Source organism: Anneissia japonica, unplaced genomic scaffold (genome assembly GCF_011630105.1).
Source record: "Anneissia japonica isolate Jap-2015-1 unplaced genomic scaffold, ASM1163010v1 scaffold288116_len470923_cov172, whole genome shotgun sequence".
Lineage (NCBI taxonomy): Eukaryota > Metazoa > Echinodermata > Crinoidea > Comatulida > Comatulidae > Anneissia > Anneissia japonica.
This window is the reverse complement of record NW_022724919.1, coordinates 75497-101516: the sequence shown is the minus strand read 5'-3', so window position 1 is coordinate 101516 and position 26020 is coordinate 75497. Positions and strand designations below refer to the sequence as shown.

General features: G+C 31.5%; 1 protein-coding gene across 4 annotated transcripts in view; it reads left to right on the top strand.

Annotated features, from left to right (window-relative positions):
• The first annotated feature begins 2571 nt into the window (after window positions 1-2571).
• The window catches only part of LOC117112615 (rho GTPase-activating protein 20-like), a 66943-nt gene continuing 43494 nt past the window's right edge, over window positions 2572-26020 (top strand). The window contains exon 1 of one of the 4 annotated variants that reach the window (XM_033255718.1): window positions 2572-2830. In XM_033255718.1, coding sequence (XP_033111609.1) covers window positions 2747-2830 — 84 coding nt within the window. In that variant the 5' untranslated portion in view covers window positions 2572-2746. Of the gene's footprint in view, window positions 2831-19805; window positions 19960-20027; window positions 20208-23560; window positions 24165-26020 lie in introns of those variants that run through there. The other 3 variants (XM_033255721.1, XM_033255719.1, XM_033255717.1) reach the window with 3 other exon arrangements.

Genomic DNA, 26020 nt, shown 5'->3' with positions numbered 1-26020 from the left:
ACCCTATGTTAAACATATTAACCTTAACCTAGTCTAAATGTTTATGTAAGGAGAACAGATAGTAAACCATGGACCATAATGGGTTCAGGGTAGGCACCTTCCATGTCCTTATCAATCAGGACCCAATTAATATAGATACAATGGATTTAACACCAATCAAACAGTGTTGTCCTGTTCACTAATGTATATGCTGAATGATTAACTGTTGGTCAAACCATTGAGGCAACTCACTCTTCCATGGTTGATGAAGCAGGTTGCAGACCTTCCAAGTGTCCAGCATTCAGCATGAAAGTCGCACAAAAAGTTATTGTCTGCCCGCATATGTAAAATTAAATATATCGCATATTTTTTTCTTTAGAATCGGAATTTATATAGTAATCTGAAGAGTATACAATTCGCTGGCATCACTCTTCCCTGGTCAATGGATTCTGAATTGGCAAAACCAGCACATTTTGTGCAACTTTCTCTGCACCCTGGTTAGTATCACGCACACAACCCATATGTTCAATGCCACACCATTCTACCAGGTACCCATTCCTATTCCTGGGTGGAGAGTGGCAAACATTAGTAAAGTGCCTTTCCCAGGGCACCTGAACCCACGACCTCACAATCAAACTCCCGATCTCACGACTCATGATCAAGCTCCCAATCTCACGATCCAGGAATGATTTCTTTACTGTATGAGTGGAACTTTTGTATTCCACGAAATATGGTGAAATAACTTATACAGATTACCTAAAAGAGTATTTGTCCATTGCTTCCACAGCATGTTATAGTCATCAGAGAATGGAGGTATAAAATAGATCAGAGTTAGCATTATTATTCTTACACTTGTTTTGCCATAGTGAACATGTTGTTGAGCTGCCTTCTTAATGCTGAACATAGAAATACCGTACGATTCATTTATTCATTCATTCTTTATTCAGCCAGAAAAAGTTTACAATACAATTTACACAGTAGAAACAACAGAAATAACAAACAAGAAAAAAATAACCTAAGATGGCTAGGGTTGATGATAGCGATGAACACTCTTGCTCGAAATCCTATCAACCCAGTCTTAGGAAATTACAGAAAATACAAATAAAAAGATATCAAAAATTTATTTACAAGAAATTAACAAAAAAGAATTTGACAGTTAAATAAATCAATCTTGGAAGGTTATTGTTTAATATTTACTTTTTGTACATTCAGAAATTGAAAATAGGATCTGAAAATACTGCTTTCTCCTCTTCCTCCTCCCAAAACCAAATAAATTTATTATATTTTTTATTAGTAAAGTTATATTAGTAAAGTTAAAGTGTATAAACAAAAACCTAGGATTGTTATTTGATTCAGACCAACAATTTCGGAATATATTCTGCCAACTGATCTACTGTACTGATCATTCATTACTTACATCACTTTATTCCAACATATGTATTTTTTTTATTACTTTGTGTCATTTTCTCTTTATGATGTTTAAATAGGAAAGAACCATTTCCTTTTTCAAAGCCCCTTTATCCCAGACATAAAGAAGGCGTCACTATCAATGGTGTATAAACAAAAGAGTGTAAAGGAATGTAATTAAGTGGGAAGTTAAACCTACAGCAACCAAATCAATTACCACTGCCATCAGAATAGTGAACTTCAACACCAGGTCATATTTTACCACCTTATTTTAATGAGGGTGACCCATCAAAATGATGATATGACCTTGTGAGATGCTTGATGGATGAGCTAATCTCTTTGTGTGGGCATGGTATGAGGCTTAGCAGCAAGAAAATTGACTTTTCAATGTATTCATATTCTCAACATTTTAAGCTTTAAAATAATAGTTTATTTATTGAAATGTTTGCCAAAGTTATGAGAAAAATATTGCAGCTTCACTTTACTTGTATATAACTGCCACATTCTTATGCTAATTACTCAGTTTAAACATTTAGCGACAGTAGGATGGCAAGCCCCAAATACTTATAATATATTTTGTGTAGGCATCATAGTTATTGCCTTTCTAATTTGTACATAGAATTTTGTTGAATAACAAATAGTGGAAACAATTATGAAGAACAGGGACGAGCAGAGCAAGAACCATAATATTCATTTATTTTGCTTGTTTATATTCGGCATAATTTTTTTTTAACTTAACAAAATTTATAAGTTATTCAAATGTATTATTTTATCGGTTAATAAGTTTATTAGAAATTTATTACGTATAAATAAACAAAAATACTTAATTGTGTGGGAGTTTAAACAAACTTGCTCAACCCTAACAAAATATACCTTGATTGGGACTGGTTCCCAAGTTCCTTTTAAATGTAAATGACTATTCCATTATAATTTTGAAAGAATGAATATTAATTTATAATTTCATAAATCCTAATATTGATTCTTATATACATTAACATTTTGTTACAATAACCATTTTATTTAGAAAATTTTATCTTAATTAAATTAAAAGTTATTTTTGTGTTTTAAATGTTGATCTGTTGTTTAATATTAAATTTTGGAATCCCCTATAACATAATGGAATAGTCTAGCTTTTGTTGAGATATAAAGGCCCAGAATAACAATGTGTGAAAACTTATTCATTGAACCGTGATGTAGATAGCTCTATCAGTTCAGCTAGCATTATTATAGTTTGGTTTGCCAACTAATCTAGTTTAATTGTTAATCTATCAAACTAGAACTACCACCTTTCACTCGAAGATTATGCCAAGAGGTTTCTAATATTTATTTTCGTATTCGGATACGACGGGGTAGCGTCAAAATGCAGGACGTGTCTTGGGATCTTATGCGTAAATTTGTCGCCCTTAACGAGGCGAGGAGGTTAAACGAGTTGAAGTCGAAGCAGGTAGGATTGAGATTTTGTTGATATGTGTGGTTAAATCATTTTTTAATACCTTCATGGTTTGATGCCTATACTATTAGTATTACACTGGCATCTGTAACATTTTATATCTTCCTGGTTACCGGGTAATAAACACATTTCTGAGAAAATTTATCACCATTCAAAAAGATTGATATACTGTGGAAATACAGTCCATTTGATTAAACAAAAGTTAAAGTAAAGTAAAATCTGCTTTACATTTTGTGGCATGTTAGTTTGATTGTTACCTCTCTGGTACAATTACCATATCATCAGGAACACTAGAAGGGCTTTATAACTAATTAGTAGTTGCTGTTGTTATTATTGTTATTTTTATTGTTTTTTATTATGAATAGCACACACCCAGTACAACATACCTATACAGTAGTACAAAATGAAAAGATTGTAGTAGACTGAAATGTTGTAGTACTCGCTTTAATTTTAGATTGAAATAGCAGTCTTCATCAGCTTTAGGATCCAAAAACAATGTCATACCCAGTACATGAACTGTTATACAGTAGAACTCCTATTTATTAAAGTGATACCTTTGGGACCAAAAGAAGTGTCCCTCCTTAATAAGAGTGTCCCTTGAATGGGATTGACTGTAGTGTTAAAAGATGTACTTTCCTATACTGTACTGGCTGAACAAGTGTCCCCTCAATAGGAGTCTCCCAAAGGAGTGGTGCTAAAGTATATTTTATTTTCAGAGTGTTCCATTCTATTTACTGTGCCCGTCATCTCCTTTCAATTTTTAACAAACCCATAAAGCTTGATTTAGTGAACATGTTAAATATATGTTTGAGATTAAATGTTAGTACCAGGGATGTAACTATGTTTATTTAAATTCTGCTTTTGTATCTTTGCCTTTAAAATTAATTCTTCCCCCTCCTCCTCCCTCAGAAAAGTTTTAACTGTTATCATGCTATACTTTATGTAGACTTACTTTACTGCCCTTTCTTTAGAGTAATCCCTGTGTCTGTAGATAAACAAGGATTAAATTGTATTTAAATATTGATGGTTGCTGTCTCTTGCAAAACATATACATTTTGCCGTCATTGACTCGGGTAATAAATATGAAGTTCATAGGAGACCTTGGTATTTTGTTATGGTATTTCTTACCAGTTCTTTTAATAATTAGAAATTTCTAACATATACATACCTAGAAGTTTAATGTAAATATTATAACATATAGTGTTTGCACTAATAATATTAAAGAATTTTAGGTGTGTAAGTCAATAACAACATGTGCATGTGAATAATTCAGATAGATTAGGAATTAAGTAAACATCAGCAAATTTCAGAGATACCAAACAATGTACAGTGACTCTCACACAAAAAGACAGATTTCCAATGTTAGAAATTTACGAGCTTTTCAATTAAAAAGTGTAACATTTTTTGTTAAATGATGTTAAATGAATATAAATAAATATGTTAACAAACCGAAAGATAAATGTTCAGTTGAAATACAGTACATTGTATAGTTTATTATATCCAGTGTTCCTCAGATAATAGCCAACCTCCTTGAACATGAAAGTAAGTAATTTCTCTCTTTTTCTTGGGGGTGGGGGGAAGCATGTGGATGGCCTTATACTCAAAAAATTCCAGTTCAAGAAACTTTTTTAAGTTTATAAAAAAAGTTTATCAAAGGTAAATTTTGAAAATGCATCCAATTCAATCCCAATCTTTAAATTTTATTATACAGTCTTATTAATTTTTTTGGAAATTAGATTTTAAAGTCAGTTCTGCTACTTTACTTTAATATCCAAATAGTATAATGAATCAGAATCTAAAACTCACTTGTTAATATGTGTGTTACTTTAGGGCAAGCTAGAAAATTGAGATGCATGTTTGAACAATTTGCGAGTTAGGAAATACGAGTTGTGAAAAGAATAATAACAATAATTTTATTGAACATTCAACTTTTACTTATATTTCATCTACTGTATGAACTTAATTATGAGTGAATAAGAAATAGTTGTGATACATGCATTTAAGGATGTTTAAATAACACTGATAACCTAAGCAATGATAGATACAAACGTAGACAAAGATAAATGTTGTATAAAATGTTGTTGACGTCATAATTAAAAGTTATCGAGTTCTTGACATCCTTAGAAATGGCGGAATGCAATATTGATCTCATAGCTTAAACCAAACTCCAAAGTTCAAATATGCATGAGTGAATGGCATTAGACATGCATTATTGTTTAAATAAATCTGATAACATAAACGTGGATAATGTCAAGTAAAAAAATGCAATTTAATGACATCATTAAAAGATCATTTAGGCTTTTAATGCCCTTAAACTTCATTATACCAGATCTTACATCAAACGGGCCCCATATCATAAATATGCTTGCATTCTGTATTCGTGAATTACATTATTGTGTGAATAATTATGTTTGAGAACACTAATAACCTAAACGAAGATTATATTGTACATACTGTAGATGTCAACCAAAAATATGTATACAGTTTTATTGACGTTATAATTACAAGTTCATTTTAGTTCTTGACATTCTTAGAAAAGACAGACTACAATATTAACCACATCATATCATATCTTACATCAAACTCCAAAGATCAAATGAGCATTTTTATGAATGAATTAGCATTAGGAGGATGAGTCTTGTACGTAGTATCTATTTAGGTCAAGGTGTGCTAGGCTTATTATATTATCGCTGGTATTTGTAGTTGTGGATTGTTGTCTTTTTTTTTATTATCCCGTGTAAGTGAATCTGAAGGAGCTGAACGTCAGTGATATATTGAACGTGACTCTGCCATCAATTTAAGCCGGAAATTGACACAATAGCACAATAGGTTTACAAGTGTACTTGTTAAAAAATATGTGTCAAGAAATGACATCTTCCTTCCTCTATGTCTAAATTTATATTAAGTTAGGTTCCCCTACCACCCCCTCCCCACCACTCCTCCTCCCAGAAGGTAGGGAGTAGGAGGTTAAGAATATTACAGATGGACATTTCTTCCTGAGAAAGGATATACAGTGCCTTATAAACAAAGTTTCATTCTTCATTTCATCCCTAGAAGAAAAGCACAGTGCAAAAAAAAAAATCCAATTTTTAATTATAAGTACAAATAATAAGAATGTCACTGCTAACGGTGCTTAATTAAAAGTGAAACATAGAATAAAATGGCCTTGTCAAATTTTGGAGTGACATTCATATTATCATATTATATATACACTACCAGTGCCACCACTAATAAATATCTGATCTTTGTCAAAAATTAGTATTTTAAATAAGTTACTGAAATTTAAAGTAAAATCACAAACTTTTGTATTGTTTTATAATAGAAATTTACATCACATGAATATTATGTTTTTAGATAGAATTGTTGAATTTGTTATATACTTTTTTTTTAATTATTCCATTGGCAATTCTAATCCACAATCTTCGCTGAATTTATAAATGCAAATCACAAGAATTTAGTTAAAATGCATTTGAAAGTATCACAGTTAACTTCCCACAAAAGACAGATCAAAATAGTGTATTTTTTTTATTTTGAAATTTGTTTTATTTGAATGTAGGTTTGTTGTATTTGTAACAAGCTTTTGTATTGTTTTGTATATATTTTAGGAAATCCCACTATAATGAAACTTTGTTCTTGGTTTGTTTTTTTTTTTGTTTTTTTTGTTTTCAAACAAACTTTAAACTAAAACTACATCAGGGAACAACCGACATTACAAGACACGTATAAAAAAAAATCATTGACGTGGAAAATGAATTACTGGACCTTAGGACATTTTTTCATTAGTCATTTTTCATTGGTCATCTGATTGCCTTTATGTTTAATTAATGAGGCTCTTACCCTTAGCTCTTTCCAGGTCAATGAGAGTAATTAATATTAATGCTTTGAAATCCTTATTGGAAGTCTTTATAAGTAATGAGGTACTATGTACGGTGATAACTCTTGTATGTGTATTGGAATATAAAATGCAGTTTTACCTGGTTTTTATAATGATGAATGTAAATATGATGTTTACTCTTTCTTACCAAATAAAAAATATTGAACTATTCTGTCAGTATGGGTAATTAACACAAACCATAAGTATGATTAATCTCAGATAAGAAAGTATAATATATACTCCAAGTAATATATACACGTCATTGTGTTGGGATCCACTATTTCAACATTAATTGTCATCATCAGGAATACCCTGTGATACTCAATGTAAGGACAAACTTACCATCAAAACAAGAATAACCAACCACGCCTGTAATAAATTGTTTATTACATGAACTGTTTCCAGGTAGGCGGGAAAAATAGGCAGGGCAAGTACCAATTAATAACAAAAGTTACAAGCTATGTTATTATTTATATTAATTACACAAGGTCTTAATTGTTTATTGTTGTTGCTGTTTCCTCAACAGTTTTGCTGAATATCATTGTTGCTTTTGTTATTATTCCTATTATGTACATTCTAATTATCTTTTTGATAGAAAAGAGGAAGAGAAACTTCAGCAAACTGACAGTACTTTAATAACTTGTAATCATCCACTAACTCTTTCAATTTATTGCCTTTATCATATATTCCGAAATTGTTGCGTCAACAATACTATGTGGTTTGCACTCAACCATGGTCTCTGTTGTTGATTCAAATTTCGATTTGAAGTTATTGTTTGTCTTTCTTTTTTGCATTGAGGATTTGCGAAGCTGCTCAAGCAGACGGACGAATACGAGAAGAATGTGTTTGGCCGGTTGTTCTCTGATATGATCAAGATTAGGTTCTTCTTGTTGGATACCGGTCCTATGATTAGGTCTAATACCTATAGATTTTGGTCAGTGGATCGTGAAAGTAAAAATGCCTGCAACAAGCCAAGGGCTGGAGGGGGTTGAAGAATGAACATGCTGAGTTAAATTTGTGTTTATATGTTTGCATTCTGTTTGTTTATAGGTGTGTTGGATCTTATTGCATAATTATTCGTATTAACTCCAGAGTATTGTACACAGATAATTCAGTGTTTATAACTTGCACAACCAGTAACCAAGTTTTAAAATGGATAAGAACAGTATTTTTGTATTAATTTTTTAAAGACAGGCTCCAGAGCGCCAATAAATGTTGCTTTCCTGTAAAACAGGTTTTTCTGAGACACTGAACATGTTACTGACGGAAGAGTTTGGAAATGTTAAAATACACATTTTTGAGTGCAGTACTCCCTCCAATTAAAGACTAATTTTGGGACCAAGGTTTAAATTGTCTTTTAAGCTTTGGTCTCTAATTAGAACAAGGAATAGTTTTAATAAATTAACAGTAAAATCATCCACCAACTCTTTCAATTTATTGCCTTTATCATATATTCCGAAATTGTTGCGTCAACAATACTATGTGGTTTGCACTCAACCATGGTCTCTGTTGTTGATTCAAATTTCGATTTGAAGTTATTGTTTGTCTTTCTTTTTTGCATTGAGGATTTGCGAAGCTGCTCAAGCAGACGGACGAATACGAGAAGAATGTGTTTGGCCGGTTGTTCTCTGATATGATCAAGATTAGGTTCTTCTTGTTGGATACCGGTCCTATGATTAGGTCTAATACCTATAGATTTTGGTCAGTGGATCGTGAAAGTAAAAATGCCTGCAACAAGCCAAGGGCTGGAGGGGGTTGAAGAATGAACATGCTGAGTTAAATTTGTGTTTATATGTTTGCATTCTGTTTGTCTATAGTTGTGTTATGGATCTTATTGCATAGTTATTCGTATTAACTTCCGAGTATTATACACAGATAATTCGGTATTTATACCTTACACAACCAGTAATCAAGTTTTAAAATGGATAAGAACAGTCAGAAATAATTAATAAAACTTATATTTTTGTATTAATTTTTTTAAGATGGGCTCCAGAGTGCCAACAAATGTTGCTTTCTTGTACAACAGGTTTTTCAGAGACACTGAACACTTTACTGACGGAAGAGTTGGGAACGGTTAAAATACACATTTTTGAGTACAGTACTCCCTCCAATTAAAGACTTTTGGGACCAAGGTTTAAATTGTCTTTAGCAGCTTTGGTCTCTAATTAGAACAAGGAACAGTAATACATTAACAGTAAAAGTTCCCTGATTAGATTAATAAAGCTAAAAGACATTGCTAATTTGGGACCACAGAAAATGTTCTTTAATTGGATGGGGTCTTTAATTTAAAGGATCTTTCATTATAGGGATCTGTAATTACAAACTGGATATAATGGGTGTTATTCCCCATTTCCTCTGGAGCCAAGGTTTAGAAATGTACAGTAACTTTAACTTTTCATTATAAATTTTACAAGATGCAAAAAATACAAATTTCACTATAAATACAAGGTTACAATTAAAGTTTTAAAAGTTAAAAAATACCAAACACATATCTAAATAAATAACTATTATTTACATTTATATCTGTGATAAATAAATTACTGTAGGGGTGTAAATTAGTAAATTCTTATTGTACCCTTCATAATGGTAGGTTCCCAGGCCGTCAGTTTTTCCCAGGAAACTGATGTTTGCACATCTCCTTCAGTGTTTCATAAGCACCTTAATCTTCGAGGTACAGCAGTAATACAAAGAGTCCTTCAGTAACTGCAACATTGTTTCATAGGCTTAGTTTTATTGCTTTTTATGTCCTTTAAAAGATTTATCTCTCACACTGTACACTTATTCCTATTATTTCCCGAGGCACATTACTTCTATATATAAATCGTGAAACATTAAAGCATATAGTTTGTATTTGGTCTAATAGATACTAATGCCAACTAATTGCATTGTCTTTATATAACATTTTTATATAGTAATATCAACTTTTTTATATTTTATTTTGTATTTATGTGAATTCCCCAGGGCTGAACACACTGTGTATACTTGGGCTTAGTCTATGGGTAAATAAAGTTGAATTTAATTAGTGTGTTTTTTGATGCAATACAGTATTATTGATATTGGTTAGTGTGGTACATTTCCATACGTCATACGTCAAATGAGTCACAAGTTCTAAAATCTAGGCTCAAGTAGAAAGATGAGAAATTGTTCATCCATTCTTTGTTTTTTTTTTTCAATTCATCTATTAAATCAAAGAGATTAATGATTACTTAATAATACTGTATAAAGAAAGTAAAAATTGCATAACATTTTATTAACATTTCACAATTTACTGGAAAAATAATATAATATCTAACACGTTTACAAAAGACGAAAACAAAGTATTGTACATTCAAGAAGTTAGTAAGTTGCAAAAATATAATCATCATTTCTATAACAAAACCAATTTTTTCCCATTGCTACAACAATTCCAAAGATGGGTTTTATAATTGTACAATTTACTGAGATTGCCAATTCAAACCAATAACTAAAGAAAAGAAATAAGAAATCAAGGCTTCTGCAGTGTAGTATAGTAATTCTGTGTAACAAAGTGGAAATGAGTATTTTCCTAGTCTCTCACAAAGTTTTTTAAAGTCAGACCATGGAGGTATAGACACTGTGCTAATTACCAACACTTTACATCAATGTGTGAACATGGTGTGAAGTTCCTGGATCTAGAGTGACTCCCACATTGGTAAAACAGTCTTTCTGCTAGGCCTAAATACTGGGTTGGAGGTCTATCCATCCCCACTTTGGTATCAATGACTGATGGGTTAATGGCTTGGTTCAAGAGCCAACCCCCCCTACTTGTTGGAACCATTCCTTCAGAACAAACTCGAAATGACAATGGATGAAAGACCTCCATTCAGCTGCATCACTACAATTCATCCTGAGTTTAAAAGGAGGACACTTGAGATTTGTAATCCAAAATAGCCGTGTATTTATTTAACTGTAAAAAAAATAAATACCGCAATTGAAATAGATGGGTCTGCATACCCTACAACTAATGTAAATAGAAATCACAGGGAATTCAGACAATAAGTAGAAATGTTATACTGTCGTAGTGATCGCAAAGAACAATGACCGAGTCGATGAACTTTACTCAGAGGCGTACTGCACTTTAGCGTTATTATATTATTGACTGTTAACTTGTCGTTGGATGTTTTTTTGAATGGGTTTTTGTAGGCAAAAGAATTGTAAGACATGTTGTTCCTTATCTTTGGGGACTTCTTTTTGTTTACATTAGGACCCAGGTTTATTAAAACTATTGTATATTTTTATGTGCAAAACATGTTTTATAGTTATATATACAGTATCTTGGTATCTTTATTGCAAAAACATTTTTAAAAAAAACACAAATTTGCAGCCAAAGGCTGAATTACTGTATTTTTTTTATAAAATGATGACATAAAATTAAAAATTAATTACAAAAACATCAAACATGAAAAATATTAAGTTATTAAAAAAAAGAAACCCATTAAAAATGTAAACACTTCCAAGTATATTGAAAAGGTTTGGCAAGACTTCTTTTAGACCTAGTTTCGCGAACTTCCCCCATCCCCACAAAAAAAAAAAAATGAAAAATAAATAAATAAAATAAATAAATGAATATTTTGTGTTCGCGAAACACAAGGAATAAAAAGAAGTCTCGTCTTACAAATTAAAAACAGTTCGGTTGTTCAAAAGTCGGTAGAGATAAAGGGCTGCAATAAAAACGGTTGGTTTTAGCACAGTACTTGTGAAAATATTTTTGATGCCTAAGTGTCATATGGGAACTTGAGGTACCAGGGAACCAATGTTTGTAATAGTTAGATTTTGCTGCTTTTTTTTTTTTTTTTTGCAAATTTGTTACAAAGTTGCATTCTACAGCATTTAAGTGATATGATGAGTTATGATAAAAACAAATTAGAACCTATAATTATTCAAGTTTTTCTACATTTGAAAAATATTGAATCCATACTGTAGTATGGCAATCTGAAATCACTTTTAAAACCCTGATAGCCATCAAGTGCATAATGAGACCAAAATAATGTTGTGGCCATTTTTTGTGATGAAATAAATCATCAGCCATAAAATTAGATAGAGTGACACTGTATATTGTGCACCTTGTATAGTATAGGGGTAACTGAAACCAGAAACAACAGAGAATGTTTAAATATTTGAACCGGATAATTCCATTTGAAGGGCTTTGATATTAAGTTATCATCTGAAGATGATGATAAATCACTATCCATTACGAATATCTAAATCCAAAGGTTTAAATCCCAAGTTATATATGACTCAATTGGCAGAGCACCCTAATGATAATCAGATCACCTACAGTGTAGGGTTCGAATCCCAATCAATACTTCATTTCGAAAAATTAAAATAAAAGCAAAATTAAATGAGACTGGCACGCCAAAAAGAGATTCAAATCTCTGTCGAGTCGGTCGCCGAAACAAAAGACAATTTCTGAAGAACACATATTTAATTTTAAAAATTTTCTTTTCGAGGAAAGACACAATGACAAAATGGCATTGGTCCTCACTGTTTCCTGTTGGTGTTAAACTTTTGGGTTTGGTAGTGATCATTTTGTGATATATACAAATGCCTTATAGAAGCCTTTTGAAAATTTTAGCAAGTTCAGTGACTTTGCAAATCACAGCCTGTGGCTTATTTTTATTCATACACGATAAAAAAATAATAATAATAAGTTCCTCTAATATAGCACATAATGCTATGACCTGTGATCTATAGATCAATCTTTATATGGATCTTTCGAGGGAGTTTCTTTGAAGCCTACAGTATACTGCAGTCATAAAATTAAAAGAATTAAAACTAGATATGATCACGCAGAGTAGTTGAGATAAAAATACAAAATGTATAATGCTCTTTCTCCCTCCAATGAAATAACTTGTTTAATATTTTGAACTTCCTCCAACGGTGTCTACCAACTTTAACACACGTGATGCAGCTGGCTACGTTGGTACCAGCTTAAGTTGGTGCTTAGTTTTTACTGTACAACCAAAAGAAAAGTTGTTTGTTAAATATGGAAATTTTTCCAAAGTATAGTTAAACAGCTGATATTAGAGAAGAGGGGCAATAACCTATAGAATCAACATTTAGTTCTCTACCTTCTTAAATAGATTGCAACCCTGCAATCTAACATATTTTTTGAAGAATTCCAACTGACAAAAATCCCATTAATTTGCCAAATCTATATTAACACATGAGTAGTCCCCAAGATTAACTTGAAGAATTTTTTTTTAAAAAGCACCGCAGCTCAAAGATCAATATTCACCCTATAGCTATCACATTGACCGTAACTAGCGGTCACTAAACACTACAAAAACACAACTGCAATGTCCGGTAATAATTCAAAAGAAATTAAATTCGTCTGGGTGTTTAGACAAAGAATTTAAAATTTAACTTAAGGGAATTGGTGACCTTTAAGGGGGGGTTGAAAAAGGAAATTTTGTTTGTATGATGAGACAACTTTTTGTAAAATTAATAGATAAACAAGTGGAACAGCAGTGATGTAGGCCCTAGTGTGAATTATTGAGATTTTTTAAGTAGCATAGACAACTTTTTGTAAAACTAATAATGATAAACGAATTGAACAACAATAATGTAGTGTGTGTGTGTGTTGTGAATCACTGTTGTATTTTTTTTAATTAGGGTGCGATCAATTCGTAAGTATGGGCATACCTTTACCAAAATGTATTGTCTGTTATGGAAATGAGCTTATGTGCTTAACTGAAAGTTAAGAATGGGTCGTGAAAGCCGGGCAAGTGAGATAATTAGGAAAAAGAAATGAAGGTGCACAGACAGTATTGATTATTTTGAGACCAGGCTATGGACAATGACAAGCACAGTTGTGATACAGTAGATATCAGCACTCTTTGGGGTGTAAGCTACAGTGTACTATCATGGTCATTCTAATCCTAAGGCCTTAGGTCCAATCCTAAGGACTTAGGTCCAATCTTAAGGTCTTAGGTCCAATCCTAAGGCCTTAGGTCCAATCCTAAGACCCTCAATCTGATATTAAAATCATGGGTAAAAAAAAATCAACTTGTAGTAAAGAATGAACATCATACTAAAGGTACATTCAATTCTATGGCAGATGTTGGGCACTTGGCATGGAAACTGATAGGCCCTATATTTCAAGTGACTAATTTTCAAAAAATTGATACTCCTACTTTTTTTGACTAGGCCACATAAATAATAGTTGGAGTCATATTTCCATAAGAAGGGTCACTTTCATGCAGCTAATATACAATGTAGCCTGTTTAAAGAATGTTTTTAAAAATATTTTTAACAATCTTAAATTTTTCTATATACCATATTTCCTATTTTGGTATATTCCCCCTGTCCGTAAGTTTTTGCATGAACAATGGCTTAAAATCATAAAAAAGTTTATAAATCAACAAAAAAATTGGAATTGTTTCATTCTGTCTCATTGGAATCTAGAGTTTCATAATCTTCTTAAATGAATTAATAGAATGTTTAAGGGTGTTCTCAGATTTATGACAGAATATTGATATAGTCTATCTATAATAACACATTATTATTTTGCTAATAATTCATACTTTATGATTCAAATGTTACTTGGCACTAAATAATCTTTCTATGCACAACAAAAATGAAGTACCACTTCCGTGACACTCTTGAAGTTTTCAAGTCCAATTCAAAATGCTGGAATAAACTTTCTAAACTGCACTAATCTGCTATAGAAATTTATATTATATGATGTTTAAATATAGATAAACCGGCTTATAATATTTAAAGTTGAAAAGTTTAAAGGATCACGAAATTATAATGCATCGGAACTATCTGTCAATCATCTTTTAAATATTACGGCACATACATTATACACTATATAATTAAAGTATTATCTATGACATGTGGGTATACAAAATAGGTGTCAAAATTGTAGGTTGTTCACAATGTTTTATGCTGTTATGAAGTTCAGTACAAGGGCAGTAGACAGGCGTAGTGTGGTAGAATCAATGCAATTGTCCTAAAAAGATAGAGACATAATTCTGTTGATAGCCTGTGTATTGAAAGTCCTATGTAATGTGTGGTAAATGTAGTTTAGTTTAGTTTAGTAGTTTTTATTTGGAAACACTTTTATTACAATAGCACACATTCAAAATGATGGTGCATCCAAAAGACTAAAATCAACAGAAAATTGAAAAGAAGAAAACAACTAAACTACGAAAATCATTACGGAACTAAAGGTTCAGTAAATAAAGCCAAATGGCAACGTTCCATCAAACAAATTCATTATAAATTATGATAAAGATAAAAAATAATAATAATTAAAATAAAAGCATAGTTTAGTTTAGTTAGTTTTTATTTGGAAACACTTTTATTACAGTAGCACACATTCAAAATGATGGTGCATCCAAAAGACTAAAATCAACAGAAAATTGAAAAGAAGAAAACAACTAAACTACGAAAATCATTACGGAACTAAATTTTCGGTAAATAAAGCCAAATGGCAATGTTCCATCAAACAAATTCATTATAAATAATAATAAAGATAAAAAATAATAATAATTAAATAATTAAAAAAAGCAACTTAAAAATATTGGTGGTACTTAGTATTAATGTTCTTATAGATATTTGATCTTAAATTCCATGCTTGTTAAATGTATTTTTTACAATATTTATTAAAGATGATTGAAAGATTTTCATCTATATCAGACAGATCATCTAAAAATATATGCTGTTTAAAATCATTAGAACCATAAATGAAGTTAGTCCAATGAATGTCTAAATCATGGTTACGTAGATCTCTTTCCAATTCAGAAAATATTAAATCTCTGATTCATTTTAATTTAGAACATTCAAAGAGAAAGTAATCTACTGTTTCTTCATGGTTTCCTTCACAAATGAGACAAAGGCCTATGTTGTTAAATGATAGGACTTTTACACAAAATGACATAGCCTCCTACACACTATTGCTTTAGAGACAAATCAAATATTTAAAAGTACCAGAATACATATTGCACTCAGTTGTATGCTGCCACCTATATTTCAAATATTTTAATTGATATTGCTTCATCCCCTTTGATGTAAAGCACTGTAGGATATCAAAAATATACAAAGCTGGTCAATTTTCTTTTTTTTTCATAAATTCAAAGCTCAATAGACAAAAATAAAAAGTGCCCCCTCTATAGTCTACATCTGATTTTCAGTTGAAGGAGGCATTTCAAGATCTACTGTAAAGCTAAAGTCATGTGGAAATTTTTTTTTTCTCCTAGTTTTTAAATATTAAAAAACCTGTCTTAACAGTTTTTATTCAAACAACTATTTAGATAGTTGTGCAACATCAACAAATTTGTTCCCTCTAGAACCTGGATTAAAACTTGAATCTTTAAACTGTACAGTGGTGAAATTTGAAAAATAACTTTAACAGTGAAGTTAATTACCGTAAATGCTCAAATAAGCGCTGCTCTCGAATATGCGCCACAGCGTTTACTCGATAATATAAATATATTACCCTGTGTATAAATGAAACACTTTGAGAAACAGGGTTTTAAATGCTTATTTATGATGATGAGTACCTATGATAGGTCTACCGAACCACGGGAATAAGCATAGTAACATGGGAACGGGCATGAAAAGTGCCTCGCCAATATTTCTCTCTCAAATAGTCCTGCTCTCAAATAAGTGCCGCGCTGAAGCCTCCAAAAATTTTATACGCACCGTGGCGCTCATTCGAGCATTTACAGTAATTAAAATATACAAAGTAAATGTTTCAAATATATCACAACTACCGGTACTGTATCCACAAATGCCTGCTAAAACCTAAATATCCTGGTCTCCATCCACTGTTATTGGCTTTATGTAACCAACGAATCGTAAGCGTGAGATTACCAGTATACGAGCATATGGAATTTCCACTTTTAACCTTGACGTAAGTCGTCTATTTTTCATGTGAAAATATTGCGATGAATTTAATACTATAATTATGTTATTCATCCTGCTGTTTTATGAGGCACACTTACACAACATTTTCACTCCCCACGGAATTTCTAGCATTATATGCATTTGCATTTAGCATGTGTTGTCTGCCATTACTTATGCATTTTATATGGAATGCAGTTTGTAATACGTATTAGCGCTATTATTCCAAGAAAAATATCCTTTATATTTTAGGGGAATTATTTCATCTTAATGCCAAGTTCTTAAAGAAAAAATACTTTGATATATTGTACTTACTAATATTTAAAGACATTAAAGAGGGTGTTTAAAGAAATAACCGAATACAGAGAATTAGAAAACAGGGGAAAATGGATGTGTTTCCTTGGATGGATGATATTTTTCATTTGTTTACAAAAAAAATTGTAGAACATTATAAAAAATAACTGTGTCAGATTTTTTTTCCTCTCAGTCTCAACAAATTTGATCAGACTTTGTCTTAAAGGCCTGTTCAGACTATCAGATTTTATTTGACAAAATCATGTGACATGCCTAAATATGGTAATGATTATATCACATCATGACCATATATAGGCACATCATGACTATATATGGACATACAGCAATTAACAAAATCTGATAGTCTGGGGAGGGCTATAGCCTAATTTCAGACAAGTCATACAAATCGTGTCTCTCTTTATTCACTGGAAGGAATAAAATAGAAGGTGCTAGAAATAATTGATCAAACATAATTTGTTTCAATCTGACAGACTTAAACTGTTAAGGAATTTCAATGTAATTCTGATATTTAAAAGTTAAAACTAGTCTGACTCTTGTTATCACAGTTCCCGCCTGTTTCTTTAACTTTAAATCTAAAGAATATTGATTCTATATGTACACGTATTGAATAAGTAATAGCCAACAATTGTACTGACTGGCTTTATAGTCCAAATGAAATCCTTAATCCTAAAATCATTAATTTACCCACTTGTTAGGAACATTGAGTCCTCCAAATATTGATCTCCTTAAAGTTCAATTAATAATGTGGTTACCTTGATGAGGCTTTTTTATTGACCAGGTCTAAGAGGTCAATGAACTCGATACCATGGTCAAATTTGTAGGGTCTGGAATAAGGTTGTCTAGTTGCTGGACATAAACTTTCAGATAATAAAACAGGAATTATACAGTATGCTATGTGGAATCTACAGGTACTTGTAATGGTAAAATACAAGCAATTTAAACCTTTATTTTATTTTTTTATTTATTTATTTTTTATTTTTTTATCTTTTTCACAGGAATAGTTTAAATGCTATACAACAATTGAAACCTGTGATTTGTTAGTTTGGGGGCAATATAGGGTCTGTTGGCAAAACAGTTTGGTGGTGTGTGGTTAGGTTTCTGATTTGGATAGTTTCTGTTTGCCAACTTTCTTCCGCTTTCTGTTGTTACTGTATCTCTAGTTGTTTAGGATTTTCTTTGTAATTTTCCCTTTGTTTTTGTTCCTTTGTTTATATAATTTTATATGAACATTTTATAATTATATCTAGTTGTTTAGGGTATTTTTTTTCTAATTTCCACTCCTTTGCCTATTCCTGTTTCTGTCCTTTTGTTAACTGTATATATTATATATTTTATTAGAAACATTTTTTAGTTATATCTAGTTCTTTAGGGTATTTTTTTTAAATTTTAACTCCTTTTCCCTCTTTCTATATACATTATTTTGTTTATATTTAAATATGTATGTTTTTAAATTTTTCAATTATATCTAGTTTCTTTAGGGTATTTTCTAATTTTCCTTCCTTTTTCCTATTCATCTATTTATATCAAATAAAGATTTTGGAAACATTTTAGGAAACATGAACTACAAGGCCCCAAAAAAAGCAAAGATTTTGTTATCACCCTTGCCCGCATGTCTACTGTAGTATTGAACATCTTTTTTTTTCCATTGATTTAGTAAGTAGTAGATTGTTTGTATTATCTCAATTATGTATTTTACTTTGATTATCAGTGCACCAGCAAATCATCCAAAGGTGATTGTTTGCTTTAGCAAAATCAAAAATAAATAAATAAAAATCCTCCCTCCCTTATCACTTTTTCAGCCTAGATAGGGTGATAAACTAATATGGTAGTTCTTTTTTTCTTGGGCCTATCTCCATGACATATAGATGGAGATACATTGCACCCACAGTGTACTAAGGCACTATAGAGGAGGAATAAATGCAGGCCCACACAAAATGGTCACATGAACGTTTAGGACAATGCTACCAGAACAATGAGTTGCAAAATGTATTGACACTGTGATTATAACTGAACTTAGGAAATCTGTGACAATTTAAGGAGGAAGTCCTTAATCAAAGATTACCATTGGTGTTTATTTTGTGGTTTAAATTAATTTGTTGTATGTTGACATTAGTGATAGGGGAGTACATTTACTTTTACACTGCATTACTCCACGTCAATGGGTTTCGTTCCTAAGACGTGGGTTAGGAAGTAATGTGTATTGACCTGTAAGTCATTGCCATGGGGCAGAGCCTTTTATTTTTGAATGTCCAAAATGTCTTGTGCTTAATACCAAATTTTTCAAGTTGGCCTATAAAATGCAGCATAAATTTATTTGTTATTGTTAATTTTCTTTTTATTATTGTTACGGTTCCAGAAAAAAAAACTAAGAAGATAACGAAAATCTAATTTCTACAGATGGATTAGGTCTATACTGTAATTCTGCCCAGTACTGTATATCTGCCATAGCTTGTTATTCCCGAGTTTGACCCTGTATTCCCAAGCCTACTCTATATCTAAATCGGGGTCAATGGAATAATGATAATAATAATAATAATAATAATAATAATGGAATTAATTTAAATTAATATTTATAATTGTTATTAAAACATGAAGATAATAATATAAAAAAATAGTCTTTCCAGTCTGTACAGCGTATAAAATTGTTTTGTTTTTGCGGGTTTATAATGAGAGTGGTACAGTATCTTTGTTTTGGTATTCTTGACCTTTTCAGTTCGACAAGATCTGCTTGTTTGTATTGTCAACATTGGTCGTTATAAAAACAATACACTTGATCAAGTGTTTTCATTGGCTGATACTGTTTACGATATAATTGCTTCAGTGTTTTGATTGGCCGAGAGCGTTTACATATTGTTAATATTTTGACTTTATTAAAGTGGCCAAGTGGTCATCAAAAGATTGACCATGTACACTATCAAGCTGGTCAGATGTTGATAAAGGCACTGCCCAGTAGGAACTGGATGCTTATTAACAAATGCAAATTTTTTTCATAGTCGTCTTTTGTTAAAGCCGTAACAATTGAAATCCATATGCAGATGTTTTTAAGGATTTGCCTCATCTTATAGTGAGTATAATGCATCTTCCTGTTCTGCGAGTTAACCAAATGAGGGAGCTCTTCATAACAAATTACGATTACAGCTGTTATATCCTTTTCACATAATTCAGTTGCTAGACAACTGGTCAACATATTTCTTCTGTTGAAATTATTTTTCTCGGAATAGTACTTAGGCTACGATGGAAACTGGCGTCGTTTTACTTCAGTATAGACGCAATCGGAATTTTCCAAATATGTGTACATTTTTCTCAGATGCAGTAAGTATTCACATTCTAAACTTCATTAATCGCAACAAATTGTAAATTGATTATTTATGAAAATCGATATTGATGAAAATGGTAGAATACCCAAAAAATTAGTGCCCTAAAAAAAGTTTTCATAAAGATACTGTATAATATGCATTGGTATAGGCCTACATTTAAAATATACTTTTGGTAATATTCAAAAATTATGATGTCTCTATATCATTTAAGCTCCTGGATTTTTGATAATTCAAAAATTTACAATTTGATCAGATGTCGCTATAAAATATATTAATATTATACATTAATGTATTTAATATAGATTTTAGAATAGATTAAATGATAATTTTAAAAGTTTAAAGTCCCTAGAGCAAAGAATATTGTGAGGCTAATGTCCATCTTCTAGATTCTATAATATTAGGACTATGAAGACATAGCATAGAATACCATCTGCCTTTTGATTCATTTTATTTTTACTTATTTATTTATATATTATTTTTTTGGTGTGGTTTAAAAAAAAAACACTACTGAATACAGACATTAATAAAAAGAAAGTTTTATACAGTACAGCGCAGTTTATGTATTCACAATTTCTTTCTAGTAGCTCTAGGTACAAATTTTAAGCTTGATACAAAATTAGCAAGAACACATTTTAAGGAAGTTAACAATCTCCTTATAATATAACACTTGTGTTCTGATAATAATTATTAGAGGAGATTGTTTATTTAGCCAGTAGTACATAATATGCCTATTCGTTTACAAACCATTTTCCTGAAACATAAACACTTTATATTTCCATGGTGTAATTAGTTTATTTTGGTTTGTATGCATCAGCTCCAAAATACTTTACCTAAAAATATACTGTCATTTTGAGAATGATATAATGATGATAATTCTGTAATCATAGAATGATCTTACCCTAATATTACCCCTCCCACTTTCCCCACTCCCTACTACCCATTAAGCAAAATGTATATATAAGAGCCCCCTACATATTAGAGCCCCCCTACAGTCACTATTACAATCTACTCTACTTTCCCCCAGAGCACAGTTAATGAATATATTAAGTTTTTTTTTTTTCTGTGGCCTTGAGCTGATTTCTTAGCTCATTTGTTGAAATCCACTTAAAAATCTGACATAGTCTTCGCTTCCACCATATGCACTTCTTGACGTCAGGCTAATAGGATTGTTAATGTATTTTTAAAAACCTAACTCCTGAAATAATACTTAGATGCGGTGTTACTTGGAATTTTGATCCGCATGGAAATTAATCACTACCTAAACTACCGTGCATCCACGGATACGAGGAGATTATCGTTGACTGGGTGGAATAAGCTGGCCAATTAGATCCTTACTTGGACAACTGTATTATCTTCTATTAGATCTCCTACTGCGAACAGATTTAAAATGCGTTTTAATGTCTACTAAGAAGACCAAGATGTCCGCAGTTTATGTACACAGTGAGAAGAAGTTAAGAAGGGTTATCTGTTTTGTGTGGGTGGTGGTCAGTTTTGGCCTACATTCAATAAAGATAATAGTCGAGTCCCTTGGCTTCTGAACAATGTTAATAGAAGTCCCTTATCTCTGTAATTATATCATTTAGATATTGAGCCATTCAATAATAGGATAAGGTATTGGATAGCAGGGATACATTTTACTATAGTAATCATTTCGATTGCCTGTCTTGTCATATTTATAGATAAGTGTTTCGATGACGTTTTAAAAAATATAGCTTTTCTTGTCCATCTGTATATTTCTGATTGTAATCAATTTTGTTGTTGTAGTCCAAAAATAATATCTTACTTTGTAGGTATACAGCTAAATTTCCATCAATAAATGAACACAGAATTTTTCTAATAATTTTGACATTTAAAAAGCATATTATAGAATCAATATCGTAGTTATATTTCCTTCTTTATTTGTAGACCAAAAATCAGTAACATAAAAAATGTAATAATACATGCTAAATGATGGCAAATTTAGAATGTTAAATATTAATCACCATGGTACAAATTAAATATATTTTAAATTAGTGTAGATTCAATATATTGTCTGTAATTACATTGACATCACTAGCAATAATTACACACAAATATATTTATAAATTTACAGTACATTTGTTAATATGTGGGAATTCTTAAATTATTTATAACATTATTATTAGCTTAATGCATTATAAGCAGATTACAACACAGGTGCAAAATAATTTGTCACCTGTGCTTTATAATAACCAACTTAACCAATCCACCTCAGGTTGATAAAATCCAAGAACATTTTTCATGAGACATGGTTGTTCAATAAATGTTAATATTATTTTTCTTCTCTTAATGTATGTTAAAATTTTATGAAACGATCAGAATTCAAATGCGTTAATTAGATTCCCACCATAATATATTCCTCGAAAATTGACAATCCGGATATGAGCTTGCAAACGGATGCGCATTCATCCGTGAAACACGCACACAATACTAAGCTGCATTCCGTATTGACAGAACTCCGTTCACGTCATACTTTGTTGTGCAATTTAATTAAAGTAATTCATTCATTCAGCATTTGATTTATACTCATTTGGACATGCATCTCACTTTTTTTTTTTAGAATAGAATGCTAGTCATTTAAAGGCTCATTGCTAGAGCAACAACCAAAAAATGCTTGTGTTGTTTTCTGGGTCTCTTTTTAGCTCATTTTATATTGTAATCAGGGCATCCCTGTTGGGTTGGGGGGGGGGGGGGTGTTTCTTTCGAGGCCCCCCCCCCCAACTTCCTTGTATATATAGGCTTGCTAGCTGCTTCATTGTAGAATATTCTCCCAGGAAGTGTGTACTTTCCTGTCCATAAGCATTTTGTTAGTGTAATAATTCAAATTTTCTCATTTGAACTTAAATCAAAAAATGTGATTTGAAATATTACAATCTGGCATATGAAGTGCAATGATTAATAATATTCATTGAAATAAAAGATGGTCTCCAACGTTCTATTACATTAGTGTTTAAATAAGTGGTTTGGCTAAAAGAATTTTGAGAGTCTATGAAGACTTGTTGTCTTTTGTTATGTTTTGTTTATACTGTATATAACAGGAGACAGTTATTAACAAAAGTTCTTCAAGAGTTTTTACAAAGACAGTTGTTTACTCAGATCCTTAAAACTTTGAATGTAAACTTAACAAGCAAACAAAAATTGTGAAATACATTATTGCGTGTTCATTAGCTTATTAGCGTAATTTGTCTAGAGCGATCAACATACATCTGCAGCGATCTTTTGTTTTCTTTCTTTAGCGGGATCAATACAGGCTGTGTTCTATTTTCATCTGTGATCAATATAAGCGAATGACATCAAATCACCCACTTGAGTGATCCCACCATAATCATTATGTATTGTGGATTTGTGAGAACGAACAGTTTAACAATTCATTGTTTCTCAATTCATTGTTTCTGTGGACTTAGTCTTTTATGCACTCGCAAATTTCACCCTCTCTGAAAATTTTTTGGAAATCAAATAACAAGGAATCTTAAAACATATGCACGTAGTGGAGTTCACGTGAAGTTTACGTGCAGAACAACCATGTTTCTGTGGGCTGGTACACTGATTGCTAGATCTAAGGGCATAAAAAGCCAATTAGCATACGAAAAGGTCTTCTTTGCTTTGACCCCTTGGTGTGCTACTAAAAAGGACTAATTTACATATCAATACGGCTTCTTATCTTGTCATTTTATTGAGTGCGATGTTAATCTGATGACCTCTGCATTTATAGTAACTTCAAATCAAACAACAGTTGCCCCTTCCTTGTACATGGTGCGTATTCTAAATGGAGGGAGACATAAAAGATAGTGGGAGGCGGTACCGTTTGGATAATATTCTTCAAAGACCAAGATTTCTTTTCCAAGATGTGGATAATACTAATCGTGATCTGTTCATACATTCACCTGTTCGGACCATTAGGAGGCCAATGTACTTTCCTGGCAGTCCAGTGGAGGTGAGATAAATGTTTACTGGTGTAACCGCAATGGAGTACAGTGTTAGATAAGGACGCGGTGAGCTGAGGTTTACCCTAGGCCTAAGTTCAGTACACCTAATAACTTAATTACGCTAAGCCAACGAAGTACAGTGTAGTACCATATACAGTATCTCTGGGTTATAGGGTTATCTTTAACTTAAAGGAAATAGACGTGATTATCGCTTCTTTCAACTGCTTTTCATCTAGGAAGTGGTGATCAATCCCACCACCATAATTACCCAATGAAGCGGTTGTATCTGCATTGTACACCTGTGTCGTAACTGATATTAATCATAATATTATTCCTTTTAAACATTTATCTAATATTATTCCTTTTAACCATTTATCGTTGTTTCTGTTTAAACTTTACCTGTATTTGACATTGAAAATTGAAAACTTCATTTCAAAACAGGTTCAATTTTATTGATAAATGAATAAAAATATATAAAAAATATAAAGTATGACATACATAGTTTGCATTTTCAATGTTTTCCTATCTTGATCAAATTTTTATTTTTGAGGTTTCAAATGTGTGTTGTTTAATATTGATACCTATGTACCTTGTGTAGTACTGCATGTCTGTACTGTTTATATTTTTGTACCTATTTTTTGTTAAATGTTTTGAAACTGTATTTTTATAAATATAATCGAAAATCAGAAAATCAGTAGCTGTATGCAATGCTAGGTCATTCAACCAATTTCAATGTTTTAAATAAATAGAAATGTTTCAATATTTATTTTTTGTACGACAATAGTTTATGATCAGTCACACGTTCACTGCTGCTTTAGACTGTATTTTTGTTATTAAAAACATTTTATTACCATGCTCAGGTGTTTTTTAAAACACTGAATTATTCCCTCATGATGACCACAAAAAATATCACTTCCCAAAATAAACTTAGATATTGTACTTGGAAAATACTCAACTGGGGGATAAGTTCCAGCCCTATAGCCCTATGGCTCAGCAAAGATTTACTTTTACTTTACTTGGAAAATAGAGAATTGATCCTTGTAATATCTGTAGCCCTACTTACAACAATAGTTTATCATTTGTACTCATTCATACCTTCAATGCTGTGTAACAAATTATCTCTATGTAGTTACAGTACTTTATTGCACTTTATTTATTATGGTTTACCACTGTTGTTTGTAGTGCACTACATCTATTGTTTTCTCACGGCGACCACAAAAACTTCACTAGTTATGAGACATAATGGAACTTTGTTACAATAGAAAATTGACAGTTCATTCTCATCTCCAATAGCTCCATGGATAATTACTGATCCGAGATCTTTTACAGTATTTCTATTCTAAAAGTTGATAGTCAATTTCATTTCTCATTGAAATTTTATACTACAAAATATTTTCTTTACTTACAGTCAGGGCTGCCGAGAGCAGCACTGGATAACGGGTCACTGGATCTGCCGGGACCCCCCAAGACTGGGGGTCTGAGGGCTGGCAGAGGCACCCAGTAGGGTCCAGGGGATTAACATGCAACTTCTTGAAGGGACAATTTCAAGAGATATTGCCGCGATCAAAACAATTTAGTTTTTTGTTGATTTGGAAATTTTGCAATACAAATTTTAAAGATTTTAAAAATTTCCTTAAATTTATTTTTTCTTTTTTTTTTTCAGCCCATTTAGGTTTTTGTGCAAAGAGGTTGGATATTAGGCCAAATAAAAAAAATTATTGTGTTGGCCATGCCCGACCGACCTAAATTTTACGAAATTCATGGTTAGCATTTTATTTATTTATTTTTTTTTTACTACAAGGAACAATATTTTTTTTTTTTGAGCTACTGTAATAAGCTTGAAATAGCCTTGGACTAGGCTAGG